The sequence below is a fragment of the Dipodomys ordii genome, unplaced genomic scaffold (assembly GCF_000151885.1).
Source record: "Dipodomys ordii isolate 6190 unplaced genomic scaffold, Dord_2.0 Scaffold24, whole genome shotgun sequence".
NCBI classification, from domain to species: Eukaryota; Metazoa; Chordata; class Mammalia; order Rodentia; family Heteromyidae; genus Dipodomys; species Dipodomys ordii.
In genome coordinates, this window is record NW_012267240.1 from 7,702,251 (window position 1) to 7,728,158 (window position 25,908).

A 25,908-nucleotide genomic window follows, 5' to 3' on the forward strand; every position below is an offset into this window, starting at 1 on the left:
TTTGGTTGGAGAGAGCTGTGGCGTTTCCCTACTGCCCCGTCGCCATCTTGGTCCCCCCCCTCCACTTCCAGCTTTTTGGAGACAAGAGTTTCACAAACTTTCCTGCCTAAGCTGGCTTTGAACAGTGATCCTCAGGTCTCAGCCTCCTGTGTAGCTAGGATTACAGTTATGAGCCACCACTAACACCTGGGAATTTTGCTGTAACTATTATGGCCTCTCTTCTAGCCCCCTCCCCCAATTCCTAGGAGGGAAGCTTAGTCAAATCCAACAAATCTGGAAGTCCTTTTAGGCAGACTTCAATCTCTCATGGATAAAACTGTTTCCTCGGTCTCTCAAATGGCATCCCTCCTCCAACCTTGAGGAAATGGTATATTCAACTTACACTCAATGAACTGCTATACCTGTAGCATTAAGTCTACAAAATACACTAAGACAACATTTTGCTCTCACCAACTATTTATCTATATTACTAAGTATCTTTATTTATCCAGAAAGACCCAAGAGATAATCCTGTGTAATAAATTGAATAATAGAGACATTCTGACATGGTAAAAGGACAAAGGTGGGTCACTGTACCCAGCTGGAAAAGGAGAAAAATATCTGCAGGATACTAGAAGTCCTAGAATACTGTCACCTACTCTTTCAGGAGCAGTAGATTAGTAGGGACTATATAAGAGAAAGTTCTAGAAAACATCTTCCAAATTGAAAAATAATTATCCAAATGATTTAATTATATTAGTTTTGGTGCCTTTGGTGGTACTACAAAAACCCCCAATGGGCTTAGGAAATAAAGAATTTTAGTATTTCACAAACTTTAAAGACCAGAGAAAAAGCAGGCTTCAAGAGTTGATTGACCTGGTGGCTCTCTATGTCATCAAGGATCCCTAATGCTCCCTTTCTCAGCTCTGTCTTCTTCAGGACAAAGCCCCTCGGTCACAAGTGAGAGACCACATTTCAGGTATTGTGATAAGACAGTCTCAGGAGAGGAGGAAACCATCTTTCTCTGTGTCTCTGTGTTAGGAGAGAGGAAATATTCTCAGATGACCTTTGAAGATTTCCCCTCATGTCGCAGAATCTTGGATTTAGCAATAAATCCATCTATAAAGCAATTACTACTTGTGGCCAAGGATTACAATTATAGGCTTAGACTAATCATTTAATGGGGTGCTATTTGGGAGGATAAACCATAGGCATTATTGTGTTTATGGTATTTGTACTTAAGCCAGGTGAACTGAAAACAGGAGCCCTGTCATTTGCCATCTCCGCTCAGGTCTTCTTAACTCATGGAGATATGGATATTTCTCCCCTACCCCATTTTCTTTTTCTTTTTGTCAGTTGTGAGGCTTGAACTCAGGGCTTGGGCACTGTCCCTGGGCTTTTTTTTGCTCAAGGCTAGCACTCTACCACTTTGAGCTACAGCACCACTTCTGGTTTTCTGGTGATTAATTGGAAGTAAGAGTCTCATGGATTTTCCCTGCTGGGGCTGGCTTTGAACCTTGATCCTCAGATCTCAGCCCCTTGAGTAGCTAGGATTATAGGCATGAGCCACCAACCCCCAGATTCCCCCTAATTTTAATAAGTAGAAAAATGAACAGCTGGTGGAAAATGGTCATACCACTTGAAACTAGTTCATTGACACTTATATTCATTTAAACAAAACTTACCAAAATCTACTAGCTTAACTCCACCTTCAGTGGTCAACAGAATGTTATTTCCTTTTACGTCTCGATGAATAGTTTTGTTGTTGTGAAGATGCTGAAGTCCCTAGCAAGAGGGAAACATAATGAATGTCAAAACATCAACAATAAGACATTTCTCAGATGACGCAGATATGCAAAATCAATAGGAAGCACACGTTGAAATTAGCATTCATATACTTAAATAATTCTCTTCCAGTCAAATCAAAGGGCATCATTTCATCTTTGGGCCCACACAAATAGAGCATGCCCCATACTTCTTTAATGGTGAGTATACCAAACATATCAGAGTTTGCATTTAATCCTGCATCAATAAATACCAAGGTAATTGTATTTTTCTAAAAACTACAATCTACATTTTGTGAGTGTGTGTGTGTGTGTGTGTGTGTGTGTGCTGGTACTGGGCCTTGAACTCAGGGGCTAGCTCTCTGGGCCTTTTCTACTTATGGCTGGTACTCTACCACTTCAGCTAAACTTCCAATTCCAGAACTGACTTCTTTTTGTGCCATTGTTGGGCTTGAACTCATGACCAGTGCATTGTCTCTGAGCATTAAAAATAATAAATGTTTGTTATGAGATTAAGGTGTTGTACAGAGGGGTTACTATTCCCTGACCTATTTTTGCTCAAGGCTAGCTCTCTACCACTTAAGTCACAACTTCACTTCTGGTCTTTTACTTGTTAATTGGAGCTAAGAGTCTCACAAACTTTCCTGTCCAGGCTATGAACAGTTATCCTCAGATCTCAGTATCATGAGATACAGATATAAGCCACCAATACCTAGCTCAGGATTATTTTGAAATTAGAACTACCTCTTGGAATACACACAACCCCCCCCCCCCCATAAACAGCCTTACCATTAATGCTTCATGTAAAATATAGGCAATCAGAAGTTCACTCATTCTTTCACCCCTCCTCAGAAATCCTTTCACAAGATCTGTCACAGATCCACCATTGCATAGCTAGAAGGAATATTTCAAGATAGACATTAACACAGACATGATATTCTAACTTTGTGATAGAAAAGATCTTCCTGAAACATTAAAAATAATCATTCCAATATTCTGTTTCTAATGATGACTCACATTATCTTTAGATTTCACCAGTGAAATGAACATAGAAACTTGTACTTGTGTACAGTTGTGATGATCAGAACACGGTATTCATACAAATGGCTTTTAGAATTTATCTATTCATTTTAGCATTTTCGTGTTTATTTCTACTATCTTTATTTTTTCTATTATCTTTAAATAGTTCTAAAACATAAAGGAGTTTGGATTCCACATGTCAATTTATGACTATAATGCATTTTGGTCAGTGTCAGCCCTTCCATTACTCCCTCTGTCCCCCTCCGCCTATCTATCTCAACCTTACCCTCTCCTTTACAGAGAATTTGAATTTGGAAACACTGAGCTTGAATTTTAAGTTTAAGGTTAAGAATTAGAACTGATTAATTCAAGATGGAGTTTCCAGGAGGTCATCCTTAAGGAGGGTCTCAGTCTTCTGAATAGGATTAGAGTCATGAGTCACTGCCACCTGGCTTCAAAAGCCTCTTTTAAAAATATGATGATTAAATTTTACTGGATTTCCAAACACTTCTGGTATATTATAAATATGATAGAAACAATGGGGTTTTATTGATCACTTCCTCGGTGCTGGACAAATTTCTAATCAAGTTATATGGTTTATTTCTAAACCTCACTACTCTGAAATAAGGGTCACCATCTCCATATTATACATGTAGATACTGAAGCATCTTTGTCCATTCAAAGAAGACTCTGTTTGGTGAATTTCAAAACTTGCAGTTCCTACTGTATTAAGGCAAGGGACACCTTTTTACCTGGATAAATGGCCGAGTGTTAGACACAACTGACTGAGAAGTGACTGAGTCCTTTAAAATACCAAGCCATTTCTTTAAAAGGACTCAGGCTTTGGAACTCATTATAAAAGTTTTTACAGGGGCTGGGGAGATAGCTCAGTGGTAGAGTGCTTGCCTTGCATACCTGAGGCCCTGAGTTCGAGTCCTCAGTACCACATAAGCAAAAAGAAAAAAGCCAGAAGTGGTGCCGTGGCTCAAGTGGTAGAGTGCTAGCCTTGAGCTGAAGAGCTGAGGGACAGTGCCCAGGCCCAGAGTTCAGGCCTCATGACTGGATCCAAAAAAAAAAAAGATTTTACAGAATACGCTTCCTGTATCCTGAGAAATCTTAACCTAATCCAACATTATAAAACTTATAGGCAGTTGTGTGGTCTATTTGACTTAACTTTTGTATGTAGTATGAGGTATAGATTATATATGGATGTCCAATATTGCAACACACTTGAATACTAGGCAATGTATCCAAGAAACAAAAAATAGAAGTCTAAGCTGGGTGCCAGTGGCTAAGATCTGAGGATCATGATTCAAAGCCAGCCCAGGCTGGAAAGTCTGTGAGACTCTTATCTCCAATTAATCACCAGAAAACCAGGAAGTTGCAATGTGGTTCAAGTGGTAGAGTACTAGCCTTGAGCTGAAGAGCTCAAGAACAATGCCAAAGCCCAGAATTCAAGCCCCATGACTGACAAAGAAAAAGAAAAATGGAAGTCTGAACTGGGCTTAAATTGAATTTCCCATATCAGGAAGGTCATGTGTTAAGTGCATAATACAGAGAGAAAGAGAGCATTGTAGAAAGGCTCACAATGTATGATCTGGGTTGTGTAACATTCAAGAAACCTAAACCACAGACCAAGTATTCAGTGGTTATCAGGTATTCAAGACAGATGAAGAGGCAGAGCACAGGAAACAAGGGAACTGTGTCTGAGCTAAACTATAGTGCTGGCTGGTGTAAATTTGTCAGACTCTACAAAATATATAAGGTGGAAGGATGCAAGCTAAATACTTTAGTTAATCATAATATATCATAATTGGTGCATAAATTCCAACAAATGTACCGTGTTAACATAAGATGTTAATAATTGGAGGAATGTAGCATTGTAGAGGTCTCTGTTACTTTCTGTTTAATCTTTTGGCAGACCTAAAATTGCTAAAAATACATCTTTTCACTAAAAGAAACCTGATTGTTAAGACTAAGTTAAAAGACCCTGATTCATGGAAGATATACAAACTCCATCTAAATTCTATACAAATAAAGCTCCTTTACAATGTCTTCTCAGAAATGAAACTAAATTGCTCATTGTTAAATTTATATCCAATAGTATTTATCCAAAAATATTTTTGTATAGCAGTACTTTCATTTAAAGTTGATTTTTAGAAGAATTATAATTTATGTCCAACAAATATTTATTGATCAGAGATGACAAGGACAGATTTTGTTTCAAGAGGCTGAAAATATAGCAGCTCAAGCCTGGAATACTAGCTACTCAAGAGGCTGAGATCTGAGGATGTTGGTCCTAAGCCTGCCTGAGCAGGAAAGTCCATGAGACTTTTTATCTCCATTGACCATCCAAAAAGCTGGAAGTGGACTATAGCTTCAGTGGTAAAGGGCTATCCTCGAGCAAAATAGCTCAGAGACAATTCCCAGGCTATAAGTTCAAGCCGCAGAATCAGTTCACACACACACACACACACACACACACACACACACACACGCCTGCCACACACAAACTTCTTAGCGGAAATGTAAACATAAACCCTATCTGAAAATATGGATGTGGAAATTTAAAGAATATCAACAATCTTTCCTCATCAAATCTAGATTTTGTTTCCTAATTATCCCTGATAAATTCCCTTAAAAAGAGCTGAGTTAGAGAAGGCTGAGATCTGAGGATTGTGGTTCAAAGCCAGCCTAGGAAGGAAAGTCCATGAGACTCTAATCTCCAATAAACTACTCAGAAAAAGCCAGAAGTGGTACTATGGCTCAAGTGGTAGAGTGCTAACCTTAAGCACAAAGAGGCTTAGGGGTCAGCGCCCAGGCCCTGAGATCAATCCTTAGGACTAGGGGGAGGCATTTTCTGGAGGTGGGGTGGGGCATAGTGCTAGGGGAGAGGAGGAAAGCTGAGTTCAATTAAAAGAGTAATTTCCTGGGGCTGGGAAGGTGGCTCAGTGGTAGAGCGCTTGCCTTGCTTGCATGATGGCTTGGGTTCGATTCCTCAGCACCACATAAGCAGAAAAAGCTGGCAGTGAGGCTGTGGCTCAAGTGGTAGGGCACTAGCCTTGAGCTAAAGAGCTGAGGGACAGCGCCCAGGCCCAGAGTTCAGGCCCCATGACCAACAACAACAAAAAAAGAGTAATTTCCTACTTATGACCTACATTAGTTCATATTCTAATTTACACTGTTTTTCTTACAAATGATAAGGTAAAGTTTTGTAAGTTGTATAATTTTATTACTATTGTGGAGAAACAGTCAAGACCAAAAACACTTTTAAAATAGACTCAAATTATTTTCTAAGTGTCAGATATGAACAGGACAGAGCAAATTACAAAAGGCAGACATTCAAATTCTACTTATAGGTAACACAGTATATTTGAAACTGTTAGAAGCTTATTTCCTTTATGTCTTAGAAACATTTCTTTTCTGTTTTCTAATGTATAATTTGTTATGTGTGTTATGACAAGAATTCATACTTAAGCCAGGTGTTAGCTTCTCAAGTTGAATGAGTTCTGAGGATCAAGGTTCAAAGCCAGCTGGATAGACAAATCTGTAAGCATTGTGTCCAGTAAAATATTGATCAAGTATCGATGAAACCTGGCACCATCAGCAAATAGACATTTTATAACTCGAATAGTGAATAAAAGTTTTGCATTTTCTAATGTGTGGATTAGAGGCAGTATTTTAGTGTCAATAATACTATCGGTAGATAATATAGTTGACTCATTTAGGAGTGCAATGAGAAGTGTTTTGGTTATTTAGTGTTTTGGTTATTGTATACAACCATGAGTAATGAAATATAAATCCAGAACTGTTCTCTCACCCTAAAATGCTTAAAATTTATGGGAAAACACCAGCAAACATTGACAATTCTGTCAATAAGAAATCTTTGATAACAAAGAGAAAGTAACTTATCAGAAGAAATATTTTAATGTGCACAATAAAAACTTATTAATTTATCAAATAATATATCTGATGTTGTATCTTACATCTTTCTCCCCAAATTAATACTATAAACTTGTACTTCTATTCAGAGTAGCAGTTTTTTTTGTAATAACCAAAGAATTATTGAGCAAGAAGGACACAACAGGAGTCAGATGGATGAATTGATGGATAGATGAGATAGATAGGTGTATAAATGGGTAGATGGATAGATCAATGGATAGATGGGGAAATGAGATGGATGGATGGGTAGATGGATAGATGAAATACATGGATGGATAGATGGGTAGATGATAAAAGATAGATAAGTAGATAGATGGATTAGTGAGATGGGTGGGTAGAAAATATACAGATACTTCATTTAATATTCATATGTTTCCTAAGTTTATGAGCAGAAAGTAATATCTTTCCATCCTGCCCTTTAAAAGAAACCTAAAATCAAATGATTCTGGGTAACTGGCTGTCTACTCTGCTTTGAGCTCACAGAGTAACAGCTGCTTATTTATATGGGAGCTGGAATGATTTTCCAGTCCTAAGAACACGAAAGGCATCACATGGTCAGAACACTTCTCCACTGCAGCTGAGCCTGGACAAGGACAGAACAGCACCATGCGGTTAGAAGGCGAGACCTAACTTCCTACACCTGTCTTGCTTCTCTGATCCTGACACATAGACCAAGAAGTCATGGCTTATGTCCCCCCTGTATTCCTAACTTAAGAGGGTTAATAGCTGAACAAACAGAAACTACTCCTCCATTCTAGCTCCTCTTCTTTCCACCACTTAGTTTCCTTTTCCTCATGACAGACCTTTTATTACTTGGTGGCTAGTAAAGTAAAAACTAAAACAACCAATAATACATGACTTTGGAAAGTAGTATTTCTATGTAGTAAAAAGGCTTTGATGATCTAACATGTGTACTTGGAAGCTTTTAAGAGCTATTTACTGAATTTTTGTGCTTTTAAATATCACTTGTAATTACCAGCCTTTGATCTCCTGAAAAAGATATAATTTCAAAGAGGAAAATTGCTATAATTGGAGTGCAGTAGGAGAAAGCAATGTCCTTAATAAGAGTGAACAAATCAGGGCCAATTCAGACAAGTAATAGAATATGTTCTATAGCGCCATTGTAAAAGGAGCAATTAGAGGAAATATTGGATTATAAGAGAAAGAGTCTTTTAACGGAAAGGTGTCCCAGCTCTGAATTTTGGTTCCATTCTGACTGAAGGCATATAAGGAAATAGTTCCAGAGAGAAAAGTCTGGGTTTTGTTATATAGTTAAATGTGCTTGTTTGTCCAGTCAAGAAGGGAAAAATTACACTTAAATATATTTATTTTCTTCCCTTTGTGTTTATCAGTAGCAAAGAATTATTATGAGAATGATTTACTCCAATTTGGACCTTGCTTCTGGGTTCTTCAGGTTCATGTATAAGCATACGTACAAACATAATCTAATCCTTACCTTTCCAGCTTTCCTCCCCCTGTTCTTGATGCTGACCCTCAGTAATGTACGTTTGGATTAAATAAAGCAAGTCAAAAGTAGTTCCTGTAACTTACTAAACAGGCCAGGTTAGAGATAAGTGTGGCAACAGCAGAAAGGAATGTAAATAAAATATCTCAAAATGAGGCATACATCAAAGAAACAAAAACATTGGTTATCTCTTTATATCTGCATCATTAGAAAAATCTAAACTATTACATGATTATAAAACACTGTACAGATGTGCCATCAAACATCAACACACACACAAACACACACACACACATTCACACCAATCACAACAAACACCCAATTACTCCTTACTGGTTAGTTTCATTCAAGTTATATAACTGGAATTTCAGAGACTCAGAAGCTTGAGCTCTTTTATACAACCTTGGCAAGATTTAGAGTCTAAATCAAATATGGCAAATTAAAAAAGAAGATTTCTAAACAAAATCTTGTACATCATCCATGCAAAGAGTTATAAGATAGAAGAAAAATACAGGAAAGGGAAAAATATACCCCAAATACCCCAAACATTCAAAAATAAAATTCAAGACAAAAAATTCAAAAATAAAATTCAACAAAAAGAACTGTCCCATAAAATCTAGGGAAATATTATTTCTACAATTTTAAGTCTGGATTGAAATTTAAAGTAAAATGATTTTTCATGCTAGGAAGTCACCGTGGAGTTTGTATAGGCTGACATAACCTTTCCCAAGCAGCAGGTTTATGACTAGGGACACAATGGCTCAGATATATCCTCTGCATTACAGACCTTCTACTGTAATCTCTGTAGAATGTAAGCAAGCATATACAAATGTATTAACTGAAAACTAGTACATTCAAGGGAGAACTCAAATAGTGTGATTCCTTAGAAAGGCGAAGACAAAGTTCAACAGAATAAGCACCAGGAAACTAGTATTTGAAAGGAGGTAGATTGGGTCAAGGGGAGAAGGGTATAATAAAGGGAGAATGAAAGATAGAATCCAGGCAAGAATTCAATGTATATCCTACAAGATGAAGAAAAGTGCAGGAAGGGGCAGGTTGGGAAGGAAAGGTGAGACTATTGAAAGCATTGACATTGACCAAGATGCACTCTATTTATAAAATGGCAATTCCTTTGTACAACTACTTAAAGATAATTTAAAGATAAGTTAAAAATTAATCAAGTTTACTGGTAAAAATAAAAGAAATCTCACATTGTATGTAGGACTCTTTCCATCACTTTGACCCTCTTGGGCCTCTCATTAGATATGTAAAATAATTTATTGAGGCTTTATTATGATAAGAGGTATAATTAGCAGTCATTTTGTTACACAAAGTATGTCACAGCCAATTTTCTGCAATTGCTTCTAGCAGAGCACCTGCACCATTCATGTTTATAAATCAGGTAATTGTACAGCTCGCCACTTATAAGTATGTATGATTAGTCTGATTTACATATGCAAGTTAATGATTTTATATACAGTATATCAAGTTGCTGCATTTTTTTGTTTTTTATTTTTAAATTTTATTGTAAAGATGATATACAGAGGGGTTGCAGTTACATAACCAAGATAATAAGTACATTTCCTTTTGAACAGTGTCACCTCCTCCCTCATTTTCTCCCAGTTTTTCCCCTCCAGACTTTCTTCCCCCCAGTTGTATAGTTTATTTCCAAAATAGTGTTTAGTGGGTTTCACTGCTGAATTGGTTCACTTTTTGTCCCACGATTTCTGTTCTTTTCCCTCCCCTCCCCAAATCAGATAAATGTATACACAAAGCAAAGGGTAATAAAATCAAATACAGTGACAAAAGGGAATAAACAAAAAAAAAAAGAAGGAAAGAAAAAAGAATTCCAAACACTACAATAAAAAACCTTCTTGCTTCCATTTCTTGGAGTTCATTTCAGGAAGCATCATTTTATATGATCATATACACATAGCTATTGAACTGTTGTGATTCTCTCCTAAGATTATCCTCCTTTGGTCTCACTGTGTGAATGTTTAGATTGCTGTTTAATAAATCATGTCCAAGTGTAATTATTTGTTTTTTCTATCCATTGGATTTACTTGTAAATTTACAGGCACATTCTAATGATTAGAAATGAGGGAAACCATGCAGCCTATATTTCTTCGGGTATGGCTTACTTTACTTTATAATTTTTTCCAAGTCTTTCTGTTATTCTTTCTGATGGAAGGTTGCTGCATTTTAAATGTTTTCTCTGATTTTGTTACATTAGAGTTCTAAAGTATCATTATATTTACATATATATGTGTGTATACATATATGCTACATACATAATTTTTCTCATACTACTTGGGGATACTCCCAGAACTCTACCTGATAATAAATATAAGATCAAATGGAAAGAACCAGTTAAGTTTCTACTGATTCATTGTGTTGGAATTTCTCTTTATTTCTTTGGGATGATCCAAAACCATTTTACCCAATCTTTCCTGCTCTCTCAAAAAAATAACAATTTAAACTATGGTCAAATATTTAAATTTAAACTATGGTAAAATAATACAATGCATAGCTTCCTATCATGAAAATGTTCGTGAAAATACTAGTTTACATTTTGGAAGGCTCTGTGGTACAAATAAAGTTTGCAGATGAACTGTAAATTTATTGATCGTCATTCATGATTCTCCATTTAAATGTCAGTAAAGGGGTCTAAAAAGTCTAAACCACAAAGGAAAAGAAGACAGAAAAAAGGAGATCAGAGGTCAGGAGAGTTCATCAAAATTGAAAATATGGAATCAGATAAGCAAGTAGTAATGGATTACGTCAACACAGGAGAATACCAAGTAAAGCATTTGCTGAGGGCTTTTTGTTTCTTTGTTTGTTTGTTTTCTGGTAGGGGTTGGACCAGCCTAACTATACAGGGCTAAGGAAAGAAAATAGGGAGAGAACAAAACATCGATGGAAGTGTCTAACCTTATGCCTCCTTATCTTGCCCTCCCTCACATACACACAATATCCATATCCAGCAGCATGCCTGAAAGGACTCAAGGTTTGGGAGCATCCAAATTGAGAAGTACAGACCGTAAATGTAGGTACTTGGTTCTCTACTTTAATTTACTAGCATTCAATGAAGGAAAAAAACATTCATGAAATCACCAATAATGAAACCTCACTTCACATTTTAAAACTGTTTTCTTCCTAAAGGAAAAGAGAATCTCAGACTCTTCAGTCTTTCTCTGTAGGCTGATTTTCTTTTCAATTTTCAGTAGTTGTATAGATTTTTAATTTCCTGATGTGTATCTTAAGATGAAGAGTCTCGTACTAGACACCATGTTTTACTGGAGAAGAGTTTCACGAGGTTAATGTCACCTAAGTACTGTGTCATTCCAGGACCACAATGCAAACTTCCACCTACACAAATCATGCTGAAACACTTACCTCCAGAACCAACCACAGCTTATCTCCATGTTGTCTATCCTTCTTAAAGTAAATACCGTAGAACTTGACTACATTTGGATGGTCGGAGAGTGCTCTTAAGATGTTGTATTCTGCTTCAATCTCCTCATCAATATCCTAGTTTCAAAAACCATTTTTAAAAAGTATGAACAATATCAATGACATGTAATAACTATCAAAATCAGAATTTTATTTTACTAAGGCAAAATATTGATTTTATTGTGTTTAGTTCTATGTATTAAATTTCTTATCACATTAAGAGGCCAGATTGTGATTTTCTTGCTAGCCAAATGCATCTTAAGCTATATTACTTTTTAATTAAATCTAAAAAGAAATAAAGGCTATTTTTCTATGCATTTCAAAAACAACTCATTGTAGTAGTTATTTGGCTGCAGTGAGAAAGTCATTGATTTGAAATAAAAACTTTTAGAACCAGAAAGCAGATTTATTTTGTTTCTTTAGAATACCGGATATTTGAAATCTATCAAAAGCAAGTCACATGAGCAATAAATTCTTGCTTTTCCAAAAAAAGTGACCTGGAGTTAAATTATAAAAGATGAAGCAAGGCATACTGAAAAATAGAAGATATTGCAACCTTTAATAAAAATGCAGCACATCCATGCAGTCATCTTTCTGGTAAAGGGCATGTATAGGAAACAACCCACAGAACTATAATACTTGGCTAATTGCTCTTACAATGATAGCTAATAACTCTGTGTTTTTACTACAGAATCATGGACTCACAGAGGAAGAAAGAAAATATAAAGGAAGACAATCCAGCTTGACAAAGTCAGAGCCAGAGATGCTTAGATTCCAACCCTACTACATCCCAATTTTGTTCACTTACTCTTTTTCTTGCAGGGAAAATTCCTAATTCAATATACATCATAGTAAGATACCTTCATTTTAAAAAGAGTCAATCTTTGTAAAAATTCATGGGTGCATTTAGGTTTAAGATTATAATCTCTTGGTTATAAATCTTTCTTATTTGACTTGTGACATGACAAAAGAGTAAGGAATTCTAAGGAAAACATATATGTATTGTGACAAGAGCAGAACAGCCAAATAAAGTACTATACATTGTTAGTGTTTCATTAAAACAATGGCAGAGAACATGATTTGCAGAATTTCTAAGTATATTATATATGAGTAAATTAAAAAAAACAATGGTTATATGTATGTTAAGCTACTCTTTCTCCATTAAGAAGGAAATAGCCAGGCACTGGTGGCTCATGGCTATAATCCTAGCTACCCAGGAGGCTGAGATCTGAGGATCACAGTCCAAAGTCAGCCTGGAGACTCTTATCTCCACTTGTGAGACTCTTATCTCCACTTAGAAGTAAAAAGTCAGAAGTGAAGCTGTGTCTCAAGAGATAGAGCACTAATTATGAATGAAAAATCTCAGAGACAGTGACCAGGCCCTGAGTTCAAACTGCAGAACTGGCGTGCACACACACACACACACACACACACAGAAGGGAATCGGAGAAGCTAGATACTGAAGTCCTTTTATTTATTGAAATGAATCCCAAACTGTAATATCAAAGGCCAATGGAAAAAGAAAAATCAAGTCATTAGGGTGGGGTAACTTGTGTCTTTCTCCCCTCTGTGTAAATGTAAAGATAGTTCATGTCAGTTAAGCCTGGGCACAATATTTCTCAACTTTTTAGTCTAGTGTGTGTCCTATTTTCCCTTCCATATATACATATGTATATACATATATACACATACATGTATATATGTACATATATAAATACATATATATATATATTTGTGTATATGTGTGCGTGTGTGCGTGTGTGTGGTACTAAAGTTCAAACTCAGGGTTTCCAACTTTTATTCAGCTTTCTTGCTCATACCTGGTGCTATACCACTTGAACCATGGCTCCAATTCTGCTCTTTTGGCTGGTTAATTAGAGACAGAGTTTCATAGACTCTTTCTTCTGTCTGGGCTGGCTTCAAGCCATGATCCTCAAGGTCTCAGCCTTATCCTAGGCAGCTAGGATAATCCGTGTTTGGTCTCAAATGACTGCCTTAGATAAAGCTCTCTCATTTTCCTCTATTCTAACAATACCCAAGAGTGACATAATAATGGGCTTAGTAGAAATAAATAAGTGCACCCTTCAGATGAACAAAGAACTAGACACCTTGTGCTGTGTCCTTGGTTTATTAGAGGGTGAGCTATGGCAAAGACAGAGGGTTCTCATGTGTACTTTTCATGGCATGCACTCCCTGGACACTGTCATGACTTGCATGTGTAAGAGGCATGTAACTGCACACATGGATCTCAGCAACAGTTTGGGGAGATGTGACTTCTGAACTTATTTGCCCACCCATGTACTATGAGAGAGGCAAATATCTCCAGTTTAGCACTTAGCCAGGCTTGGGGTTACACACCTAAAAACCCAGGACTCAGGAGTGTAAGGCAGGGTATTGTGAGTTGAAAGCCAATAGGACTGATATTTCAAAAATCCAAAAACTAAACTAAACTAAACCCAACAAGTAATCCTAAATTTCCAACCTTCATTCTCAGACGACCAGGTCAGACTATACCTCAATAGGAGCATGAGCTCCTGACTTTGATCCCAACACACACACACACACACACACACACACACACACACACACGAGTAAAAAATCATTTCTTGGAAACAGAAACAGAATCTTGACATTCTCCTTGTACCATTAACAATAGGCTATTTTTTTAAAAATCACTATTGCTATCTTGGTATTTTCTCTTATCACAACTATTAACCACCCTTACCCCAAAAAGCAGTGAAGGACTTCACTCAAAGATCAGTAAGATTAAAGAAGAATTCCAATTTTTCACAATGAATATAGACAAAGACCATCAAACACATAAGCAAATCAAAAAATTAATTTCATTTAAAAAATCCTTTACAAGGAGAAGAGAAGAATGCAGTCAAAACTCCAATGCATACAACATTAAGAAGAGTGAGGGAAGGGTGGATAGGAGAGGAATGAGTAAGAATGTTGAAAGGAGTGACATTGACCAGGATATAATGTAGCCATTATATAATATATTCAGAATATAATGTATCCATTACTGCTTTGTTAAATGGCAACTTCTTTTTACAAGTAGTTAAAAATAATAAATAAATAAGGAAACAAAACTACTTCTTCAATCTGGCATAAGAGAAATTGTGCCTATAGCCTGAGCTAATGCAGGGAAACTTGGACATCTGGTTACAATGACATCTTAGAGTTACATTTAGACCCATGAGTTTGTATTTTAATTATTTTTAAATCTAAGATAATATCAATGAACTACATAGCTGATGAGCATTGATTTACTTATACATTAGATATAAAATACATATGTTATCAATATAACACATAAACCAGAAGAATCGAACAAGAAGACTTTCCTATATTTTTCAAATTGCTGCAATTTGTTTCACAATGATAATGATGAATGAATTTATTTGAGATATGTGTTAATTTTAAAAACTCTTTCGTATAGATTAAATTGGCTATGGAGAAGAGAAAAACCCAAAATGACTCACATGAATTGGATCCAGAATTTTGACTGCTGCTTTTTGGCCATTTTTCTTATTCAATACTTTAAAAACTTTCCCATAAGTTCCTTTTCCAATTGTTTCAATGATTTCCCATGTATCAGAAGGATCAGGAAAGTTATCAAACAAAATTGTTTTTCCAAACATCTCAAAGGTTTAAATCACTGGAAAGAAAAGGCACAGTTCCATCTATATTTAATTGGGGAAATTAAACAGCTCATGTAATCTCATGGGAAATTATCTAGTCTTTTCACTAATACAATGGAAAAATGTACAACTGTACCCAAATGTTCTTCAGAGTCACAGAAAAATTTAATATTATCTTTGTAAACAGATTTTATGAGGTTAATTATGATCCGTAAGCAGGGCTTTGTTTCTTTAAAGAAATGGTCTTGTATTAATTGCTAATAATTCTCTTCAGATGAAAAGCCATATATTTATATCATTTTGATTTATTTCATCATAGTCAGGTATCTCAATGAATAAAAGAATTTCACAATAACCCAAGATTTGGGTATGGTGGTAAGTGCCTGTAAAACCAACTCATTGAGAGACAGATAGATACACGAGGATTACATGTTCACAAGTTCAAGGCTAGCCAGGGCAAATCGTAAGTCTACAACATAATAAAAAACAAAAAGGTAAATGCATTGTTCAGCTGAACAATAGGCAGGCCCTGGGTTCAACCTGCAGTACCAAAATTTAAAAAAAAATCAATTTCCTCACTTAAGATAATCATATACTTTCTAAATAATGGGGAGTTATATTATTTTTCTATTTAATTCCCTTCCCAGAATAGATCTGCTTCCCAGAATAGATCCTATGGCTGGTATTATTGCCAGCACCTTCAACTTTCTTTATTTCTCACTTTCAGAACCACAACCTACTGGGAGGGAACCCCTGGTCTCCTTCATACCTGTACCTGTAGTTGGACGAACCCTACACAATCATATTGACTAATAAACCTACATAAGGCCTACCAGGATTCCTTAACATTTCCTTGGCCTGTCCCTTCCTTTTTTGACTTCATGATCATCCATCCTCAATTTTGTTTCTCTCCTCAAAAATGCTCCCTCTCTTTTGTCCTCCTCCCACATACTTCCTGAAAAAAATGGAAAAATAAATATTCCTTATTCTTATGTCAAAAACCATACCCCAATGTGTATAGGGGCAAAATGAGTTTATCCCTATTTTTACTATTGCTGTCTGGCATCAGTTCTTTCTCTTTATTTGTTCTCAACCTTTAGGCTTCACTATGAACACTTTGCTAGAAAGGCTCTCAGATCAATGTTCATGAAGACAGGCCTTCTCCACTTATTCTGGTGTTCTCCCATTAACATGTAAACTACGAGGGAATGAACTTTGTTAATTTTACTACTGTCCCCACAATTTCTAGAACAACGACAAACACATGGTAGATAGTAGATATTAAATGAGGAAATACTGACTTATCTCTTAATTACGACAGCAAAGATCTTTTTTTAATATATATTTTATTGTAAAGATACTGTACAGAGGGGTTACAGTTACATGAGTAAGGCAATGAGTACATTTCCTATTGAGCATTGCTACTCCTCCTTTGTTTTTCTCTACCATCCCTTCCCTCCCCACCTCCCCAACTCATCCCTCCCCACCCCAAGAAATTATAAAGTTTGTTTTCAACATAGTGTCTTGTACATCTCATTGTTACAATGGGTCAACCTGTATCCTTATTTTAGCATTTTATTATTTCCCTTCCCCTCCCCAAATTAGAAAAAATGTATATACAAGATGCAGAGCATGGGAATCAAATACAGTGAAAACAGGGGTTATACCATGGGGGAAGAAAATACAAAAGAAAATAAAAAATAACATAGTACAAGTACATTAAAACCAACAGCAATAAAGATAAAACCTCTTGTGTCACTGTCTTGGGGTTCATTTTGCTTAGCATCATCTTATATGGTCATATGTACATAACTTTTGACCTTTTCTGCTTGTCTGGTAAGATTATCCTAGACATATACTAGTTACTGCAAATAAGGGAAACCATGGCACCTATGTTTCTTTGGATCTGGCTTACTTCACTTAATTCAATTTTTCCAATTCTTGACAATAAATATCTTACTTTTATTGTGTACTCATATATCTCATAATGTCTAACTCTGGGACAGGCACAGAAGTAGATGTTGAAAAGCTTACTATGTATTGGTGGCTCATGTTTGTAATCCTAGCTACTCAACAGGCTAAGATGTGAGCATTGAATTTGTAGCCCAGCTCCAGCAGACAAATCCTCCAGAGTCATAAGTGGTGGTGTTGTTCAAGTGGCAAAAGTGCCAGCCTTAAGCAAAATGCTAAGCAAGAGCGAGAAACCTTGAGTTCCAACTCCAGGTTGGGCACACACACAGAAGAAAAAAACCACACAGACACCTATAAATTGCTGTTGAGTAAATGAATAAACCTGGTTAATCCAAAAAAATTAAGTGAGAGAGAAATAAGGATTAGGGAAAACTGAAAAGAATATGATAATCCAAAGCAAAATAAAGATCACGCTCTGATTAACTATACTTAAGAGCACATCATTTAGTAAATGGTTATAAATGCCTGCTAAATATTATATCAGGGCATAAAAAGATACTTCTGAATGGTTCTTAGAACACTTGATCTTTATGAAATTTGTGCCTTTGATCCAACAGGCAAAGAAGTAATTAGTAATAATCATCCTCTTTAACGATTTCATAATCAGTAACAAAATAACCACCTCTTACCTCTAGCTGCTTGAATCACACAAATATGCATCTTTGCTATCTAGGTAACATGAATGCAGATCAAGAGACCAATTATATCCTGTTTAATTTTTCAAATAGAAGCTCCCAACTAGGACAAACATTCATTACATGGAATACTGCCTTCCAACCAGTAGTGTTATTGAACAGGACTTGAACAGGACTTTCATTTCTGAGCTATTCAACGATTAGGGTTTAACTGCTTGTTTTTAATATCTAGGTATTAAAAATTCACTAAAAATGGCTGAACACCATAGGACTGCAATATATTTCAATGAGTTCAGAGGAAACAAACATAGGCAACTTATGGTTAGTCAATAAATATGTAACTATGACACTATAAAAAATGACCATAGAGCCAGGTAATGATGGCTCATACCCATAATTCTAGCTACTCAGGAGGCTGAGCTCTGGAGGATCATGATTTGATGCTAGCCTGGGCAGAAAAGTCCACAAAACTTTTTCTCCAAAATAATATAGCTCAAGAGGCCCTGAGTTCAAATACTAGTAAAAAAAATTCTGAAAAATCCTAGACCCAAAAATAGTGATAGAGAAAAATCCATAAAGTAAGACAGTAGATTAGGTGATGAAGCAGTTAAATCTGAAATGACCAGTAAAAGACACAGGAAATAAATAATATTTGAGTGGGACAATGAAAATGAGTAAGCTTGTCTAAAATATGACTTTTCCTAGTTGTTCAGATAAATGTTTCAAGCAGTGTAATGAATGACATTGCCCCATTTGTAAGGAAATGGAGACTTGAGAAAAATCATATTAGTGAAGCAAGCCAGACTCAAAGAAACAGACTCCATGGTTTCCCTTATATGTAATAATTAGATATAATAATTAGATATGTCCTTGAAAGTCCTAGCAGAGGATCACAATAGCTCAATAGCTATGTATGTATGACCATATAAAATGATGCTAATTGAAATGAACTCCAAGATATGGAAGCAAGCAGGTTTTTTTGTTTTGTTTTGGTATTTTTTGTTTGTTTGTTTGTTTTTGTCAGTTGTGGGGCTTGAACTCTGGGTCTGGGCACTGTCCCTCAGCTCTTCAGCTCAAGGCTAGCTCTCTACCATTTGAGCCACAGTGCCACTTCCAGTTTTCTGATGGTTTTTATTGGAGATAAGAGTTTCACAGACTTTCCTGCCCAGGCTGGCTTTGAACCACGATCCTCAGAACTCAGCCTCCTGAGTAGCTAGGATTACAAGCACCAGCCATGGCACCCAGCTTTGTTGTTGCTTTTAATGTACTGTGTGAAGCTATTTATTTTTTCTTTCATTTTTTTCCTTTGGTTTATCCCCTGTTGTCACTGGTTTTGATTTTGGTACCCTGTGTCTTGTATATACATTTATCCACTTTCAAGATGAGAAGGGGAACAATAAAATGGTAAGGCAAAGGACAAAGGGTAAACCAATGCAACAGTGATACTCACAAGACACTATGTTGGACATGAACTTTACAACTCAGGGGGGAGGGGAGTGGAAGGAAGGGAGGGAAGGTAGGAGAAAATGAGGGAGGAAGTAACATTGTTCAGCAAGAAATATATTCATTACTTTGCTCGTGTGACTATAACCCTTCTGTGCATCACATTTACAATAAAATAAAGTTAAAAATATAATTATGTACATTAAAAAAGAATGCCACAAACACAGGAATTTTGGAAACAGAAAACTAGTCAAATGGAGTCTAATATCCCATTTTAAACCTATAAAAAGCATTTCCAGGTAAAGCAAAGTCATTTAAGATAACTTCTTGAAAATCATACCTTAAGAAGTTTCAATAATTAACCTCATAAGAATTCTTCTGGCTCCTAAACTCTACTTTTTACACTAAATGGCACATTCCTTAAGAAGAAAACAAAACAGCAGTTTGTTAACAACTAATTACTTAATGACTACAGGATGTTGAATTCTACATAACAGGGAATGTTCATATGTTTTGTCTAATACCTTAGCCCTTGAGGAATAAAAAATACTTCTCTAACTCATGAAATTAAATACATACAATTATGTTTTAATTGCATAATAAACTCCTTAATTATGAATCATGTAAACCAAGGAAATGTTTTTGCCATATGTATTATATATAAATGTTAAATATATAGATATATGCAATATTATGCTATTTAAGTCTGAAAGTTGCTAATAGCATGACTTCTTAAACATAAAGTCTCATTTTTTTTTCTTTGAAAGTGCTGGGGACAGAATCCAGGCCCTTAAGTATATTAGGCCTGGACTTTGCTATGGAGCTACACTCCATCCTGAGGTTCATCTTTTTAAACTGTGTTATGCATTGAACTTTGGTAATTTCTTTTTTTCTTCAAGATAGACGACCATAACACAGTGTGAAAAGTATAAGTTTGCAGGATTTTAACATTTATCTCAACAAGTATTTTTTATTTTTAATTTTTAAAAACATAATCTTTAAGTGGTTGTCAAAAGAGGTTTTGATTCACCATAACAATTTATGAGTATAATGCACCTTGCAACTGCTCTGATTGCTTTTGTAAGCTTGCACTTGATTCTTCCTATAAAACAACGGACCTACCTTCCTGGTAATGGGAATCAGCCCCACTACATTTTACAATGAACATGAAGGCAGATCAGAGAGGATAATGAATCTAAGCCAGCCCAGGCAGGAAAGTTTTCAAGATTCTATCTCCAAAAAGGCAAAGGGACGGCACCTTGGCTGTGAATTAATACCCCTTGGTACAACTACTTAAAGGTAATCAAAAATTATATAATTTTGTATCTTATGATATGTATAGCAAAAAACCCCACAAAAATTGAAGCCAACTTTTTTTTTCTTGAAATATATTACTGGTACTTGCTACTCATTGGAACATCAAACATTTAATTCTTAGCTTATATAGACTAAGAAGATTATATAAATTAAGCACTAGGCTCAGTTTTTCCAAGTACTTCAGAATACTGTGTATTTGATGACCAAAGATTTATCAGTGTGAGGATCTAGATACTCAACGTGTAGATAATTGCTTCATAAATCAACATAAGCAATTTTCTTTCTTATAAGTGCAAGTATCAACAAGTTAATCATTAACTTCTGCATGATGCATGCAGAGAACAATTTCTCAATGAAAAACTAAGTTGCTTCATGATATGTAACATATTTAAGAAAGGAGCAACTAATTTTACTCAGAATCAAGCAATATTTGCACAGCATGGTTCTCCCTTTCATAAACACTCATCATGCATTTTTGTAGAATTTTATTTGAGACTCTTCACCTTATGCACTTATTTCTGCTCGGCTGCATAATCCCATCAAAGTTTAAATTTACATTCAGAAGTTGCTGTCTGTGATGAAAAAGAAAGACTAGAATACCAGCTACTGGCTTTGTCTTTCTTCATACAGCAGCCAAAATGATCTCAATTCAGAATTGTATCACCTTATTTTCTGTCTAAAATCCTTCTGAACACATTCTCAAAGATGACCTAAGTATCATGCATGAGTTTTATGAGGAAATGCTTTGTAAAATATAGGATTAGTCTCTCTCCTCTCTCTGTCTCTCTGTCTCTCTCTCTTCTCTCTCTCTTTCTTTCTCTTAAAGAGTGGAAGTTGAGTTATAGTTTGGGGCTAAACAACAACTGTTTAATTTAGTAAGGGATATTTCTACTCAGTTGGGCACCTGTAGGTCATACCTAAGATCCTAGCTATTCAGGAGGGTGAGATCTGAGTATCACAGTTCTAAGCCAGCCTGGGCTTGAGATTCTTATCTCCATTAACCAGCAAAATGCCAGAATTGGAGGTGTGGATTAAGTGGTAGAGCATGAGTATAAAAGCTGAGAGCATGAGCCTCAGAGTAAATCACAAACTTAAATGCAGATATGAGAGAGATAACATAAATGAGCAAAGCAGGTCTTGATGAAATAAAACAGAGAGTACGGTGGTTGCATATGCCCCATCCAGGGAGACAGACCCATCCTGGTTTACAAGAAAGGCTAGGACTTTCAGAATATATGTAAAATATAATAATTTGAAAATGTTAGTAAATAGATCAATTATTTTAAATAATTGAGCTAAACAAGCTATCTGCAGGCCATATTCAGTTTTAAACCATCAGACATGATTTCTACATGGGGCTTTACATTGTTTATCAAGTAATGGCCAATAAGCATAAACTTGTACATTTCTAATTATCCTCAGATAGAGCAATCCATGATGACAGTGGTTAGCATTCTTCTGTCTGCTTATCATGCCTGCCATTTTATGCTCATAAGAAACATCTGTATTTCTCTAACCCTTAATTTCAAAAAAGACTGAAGACGAAAAAGTTGGAATGATCATAATGCTTGTAAAGTGAAAAATCACAAATGAAGTCAAAGTGCATGATAGAAATTAGGAGTTGAATGATAAATGATTTCAGCTTGAAAGAGTAATGCTTCTCAACCTGAGGTCCCTTTCTCTCAATTGGTCCCCAAATTAATAACTTTTCTTTGTGAATTAGTTCAAAAGACTAGTGGAAATCTTTTACCTACCTTCATATGGATAACTGTTTGTAAATATTAGTAAAAGGGAGTTTGATGTTTGATATCACCTTTCCAACTAAATTCATAAACAAAACTAAAAAGGGATTGGAAATAACATCACAGAAATTGTTAAAATGATAGACATTTTGTCTGAAAGCTTACTTAAAAACTATACATTCCTGGGCATATTTGAGCTTTCAAATATGTATTTATTAGACCTATTAGCAGCAACTAATGGACATTAAGCTATTTTAAATTTGACAGATAAAAGTTATTTCTCAAAGACTAAGGACCCCAAAATAGTAGGCTGTAAAGAAACAGTTTACAAAGGAAGTGAAAAATGACATTATTACAGGACGTGACCAAAATCTCTGTGAATAGACATGTATTCTCAGTTCATATTCAACATCACCAACAATAATAAAAAAGGACCAAGACAGATGGGAATAATATTTCACAGGCTAGATATCACATCAATATATTCATAAACAACAAGTTATCTTTGAAAGCTTATACATCTTGGAATTTTCCCATTTTCCCATAATTGTCTTTTATAATGCAATAAAAATCAATATGGCATGAATAACACTCACTCTCACTCATCTGTCAACCTTGGCACGTAATCTCTGGCAAAGGCAGAAAACATGTCATCTCTATAACCTACCTTTATCAAAGCTTGAAAATAATGCATACTAATGTTCAGACAGATACACAGAATACATGTCCAGACCAGAAGCTGTGGCCCTAGGACTCTAACACAACAATAACAAATCCATGGCCTTGTAATGGGTAAGCATTCATGAGCTGGAGAAAGAAATCAAACATCAAACTTCGACACATTTTAGGCAGGATGACAAAACCATATAGTTCATCCCTCAAGTTTAACAAAATATTTCCTGGGCTGGCATAAAAACACCTGCAGAACTAACCAAATTGGTGTGAATGATAGCAGTTCTGCAGAGTTTAAGAGCAGCCCAGCAATGAAGTAAGTCACCAAAGCAAAGGCAGGGACCTATGAAGATGTTCTGGATGTTCAATCACCTCCATTCCCCCATGTACCCCTTTATTACAACAGCTATTTGGAGACACACGATCATTTCCCATCCTACTAGAAGTATCCCCCACCCCCAAAAGCTTCTCAAAGTGGGCATTTTAGGAGGTGCGCAAAGCCAGTAGTCCTGGCAAACAGGGCCGTGGATGAACCAAATGAAATGCCATCTTTCTCTCAGTAAAAATCTCACTTCTCTGTTTTCTCCTCAGAAGGAAAACTCCTTTACAGGTGAGATTGGGGTTGCCGAGACACGGGGTGCACAGACCTGCTGGAGAAATCACCTCTTGGCACCTCTTGGGGGTTTCGGCTGGTGGGCAGGATGGGCACGGGGTGGAAGGCGTCCCGGAACCTGGAGCCACAGGTGGTCCTGGGCTGGATCCTAAACTGCGCCCTGAGTTCCCCATCGGCCCCCTTACGCCCTCCCCCGTCCTCCCTCCCCCCCCCCTGCCCGGTGCCCTCGCTCCCTCTGGTCGCATAATAAATAGAAAAGAATAAATAAAACAGCTCTCCGGGCCCGCCTGTGCTCTGGAAGCCCAGGGGCGCACGCCCCTTACTCGCCCCAGTGCCCCAGGTCCAGCGCTGTCCCATCTCTACCTGGGCCGGGAGGGAGCTTCCAGGCTCCCCAGTGCGCGGGCGATGGTGCTCCCCGGGCCTGGAGGGATCCGGGGTCTCTCGGGTGGGAGGGAGGCGGTGGCCGAGTCGGGGGCGGGCCGGAGGCCGGCGGGAGCTGCTGGACCGGGTCACAGCCTGGGCGGCACCGGTGGCCGCGGGCGATCACGGTCCGGGCCTGGGGTCGCCGTCCAGCGCCTCCTGCAGCGCGCGCCACCGCCCTGGACGCGCGCCGTCTGCGCAGCAGCTGGGGCAGCTCTCTGGCCTGAGGACCAAGGGGCTTCTCTGAGGAAAGAGGGGTGTGCCCCAAGCCCAGTGCTTGAATCAGTCTCCTTCGTAGGCTACACCCCAACTCCCAAGGAACTTCACCCCGAATAGTTGGGGCAGCTAGGCTCTAGCTCTGGCCTACTGCCAGCCTGGGTGCCAGGAGAGCCCAAAGGAGACTAAGATATCCGCAGGGACTTGCCCACCTTGGCAGTCCGCTGAGGAAGTTGGGGTTCGAGGCTGAAGTCCAGCAGGCCCTTCTGCACCATCCATCCCTAGTCCTCCACCTGTAGGCTTTTAGTTGGCCTAGTCCCACCCTGCTTCATGATCAACAGATCCTTATTGTAAGGAATATTAAGGAGGAGGCAACAATACTCAATAGGAAATGTACTCATTACCTTACTCATGTAACTGTAACCCCCCTGTACAATATTTTTTTACAATAAAAAATGTACAAAAAAGGAATATTGAACAAATGTCCTAACATCTGAGTTGCTCAAAAATGTCAAGTTATTTCCCTTTCAAAAAAGTAGAATAAGGGAACCCATGGGACCTATGTTTCTTTGAGCCTGGCTTACTTCACTTAATATGATTTTTTCCCAAGTCTTTCATTTCATAACAAATGTCATTCTTCCTGATGGAGGCATAGAATTCCATTGTGTCTATATACTACATTTTCTTGATCCATTCATCTACTGAAGGGCTTCTGGGTTGGTTCTATATCTTAGCTATGGTAAATAATGCTGCAAATAAACATAGTTGTGCTGGTAGCTTTAGTATGGTCTTGTTTGTCATCATTCGGGTAAATGTCCAAAAGTGGGATTGCTGGTATATGTCTGAGACAAGCAGAAACGGTCAGATAAGTTGATGTTAGGCAAAATGAACCCCAAGATAAGGACTCAAATGTTTTTTTTTCTTTCCTGCTATTGTTTCTAACATATTTATAAGGTGATTTCTTTGTTGCTTTGTATGTCCCTTCCCCATGGTATAACCCATTTTCACTGTATTTGATGTTGGTATAATTTGTGGAGGGGAAGGGAAAAAACAAATTGTTTAAATAGGGATACAGGTGGACCCACTGCAACAATGAGATGTTTACAACTTTGGGGGGGGGAGGGGAAGGGATGGTAAGGGGAAAAAAAGGAAGAGACAACAAATAAATAGGATGCTGAGATCTGAAGGTCATGATTCAAAGCTAGCCAGAACAGGAAAGTCCATGAGACCTTTATCTCCAATTAATCACAGACAAAGCTGGAAGTGGCTCTGTGGCTCAAGTGGTAGAGCTAGCCTTGAGCACAAAAGAGCTCAGAGACAGTGCTCAGGACCTGAGTTCAATCCCCAGGACTGACCAGCAAAAAATAAATAATAATGATAAAAGGAAGAGTACAATAAATATATATTTAATGTAATTCTAGTCATTTGGAAGACAAAAATAAAACAACCTTATACTCACAAACAAAATAAAACAGCAATTTAAATACAGAAAAACAATACTTAATCAATAATATTAAGAAAAAAACCTATCCCTTTACAAGAGTAATGAAGTATACAACCAGGAATGATAAAAAATAAAATATACAAGA

At 37.0% G+C, this 25,908-nt stretch overlaps 1 protein-coding gene across 1 annotated transcript in view; it reads right to left on the minus strand.

Annotated features, from left to right (window-relative positions):
* The window catches only part of Myo3a (myosin IIIA), a 172,856-nt gene extending 157,566 nt beyond the window's left edge, over window positions 1–15,290 (minus strand). The window contains exons 1-4 of the mRNA XM_013014592.1: window positions 15,132–15,290; window positions 11,587–11,721; window positions 2,553–2,657; window positions 1,665–1,764 (exon numbers count right to left, since the gene is read on the minus strand). Of these exons, the coding sequence (XP_012870046.1) occupies window positions 1,665–1,764; window positions 2,553–2,657; window positions 11,587–11,721; window positions 15,132–15,290 (499 nt within the window). The remainder of the gene's footprint in view (window positions 1–1,664; window positions 1,765–2,552; window positions 2,658–11,586; window positions 11,722–15,131) is intronic.
* Window positions 15,291–25,908: the final 10,618 nt, after the last annotated feature.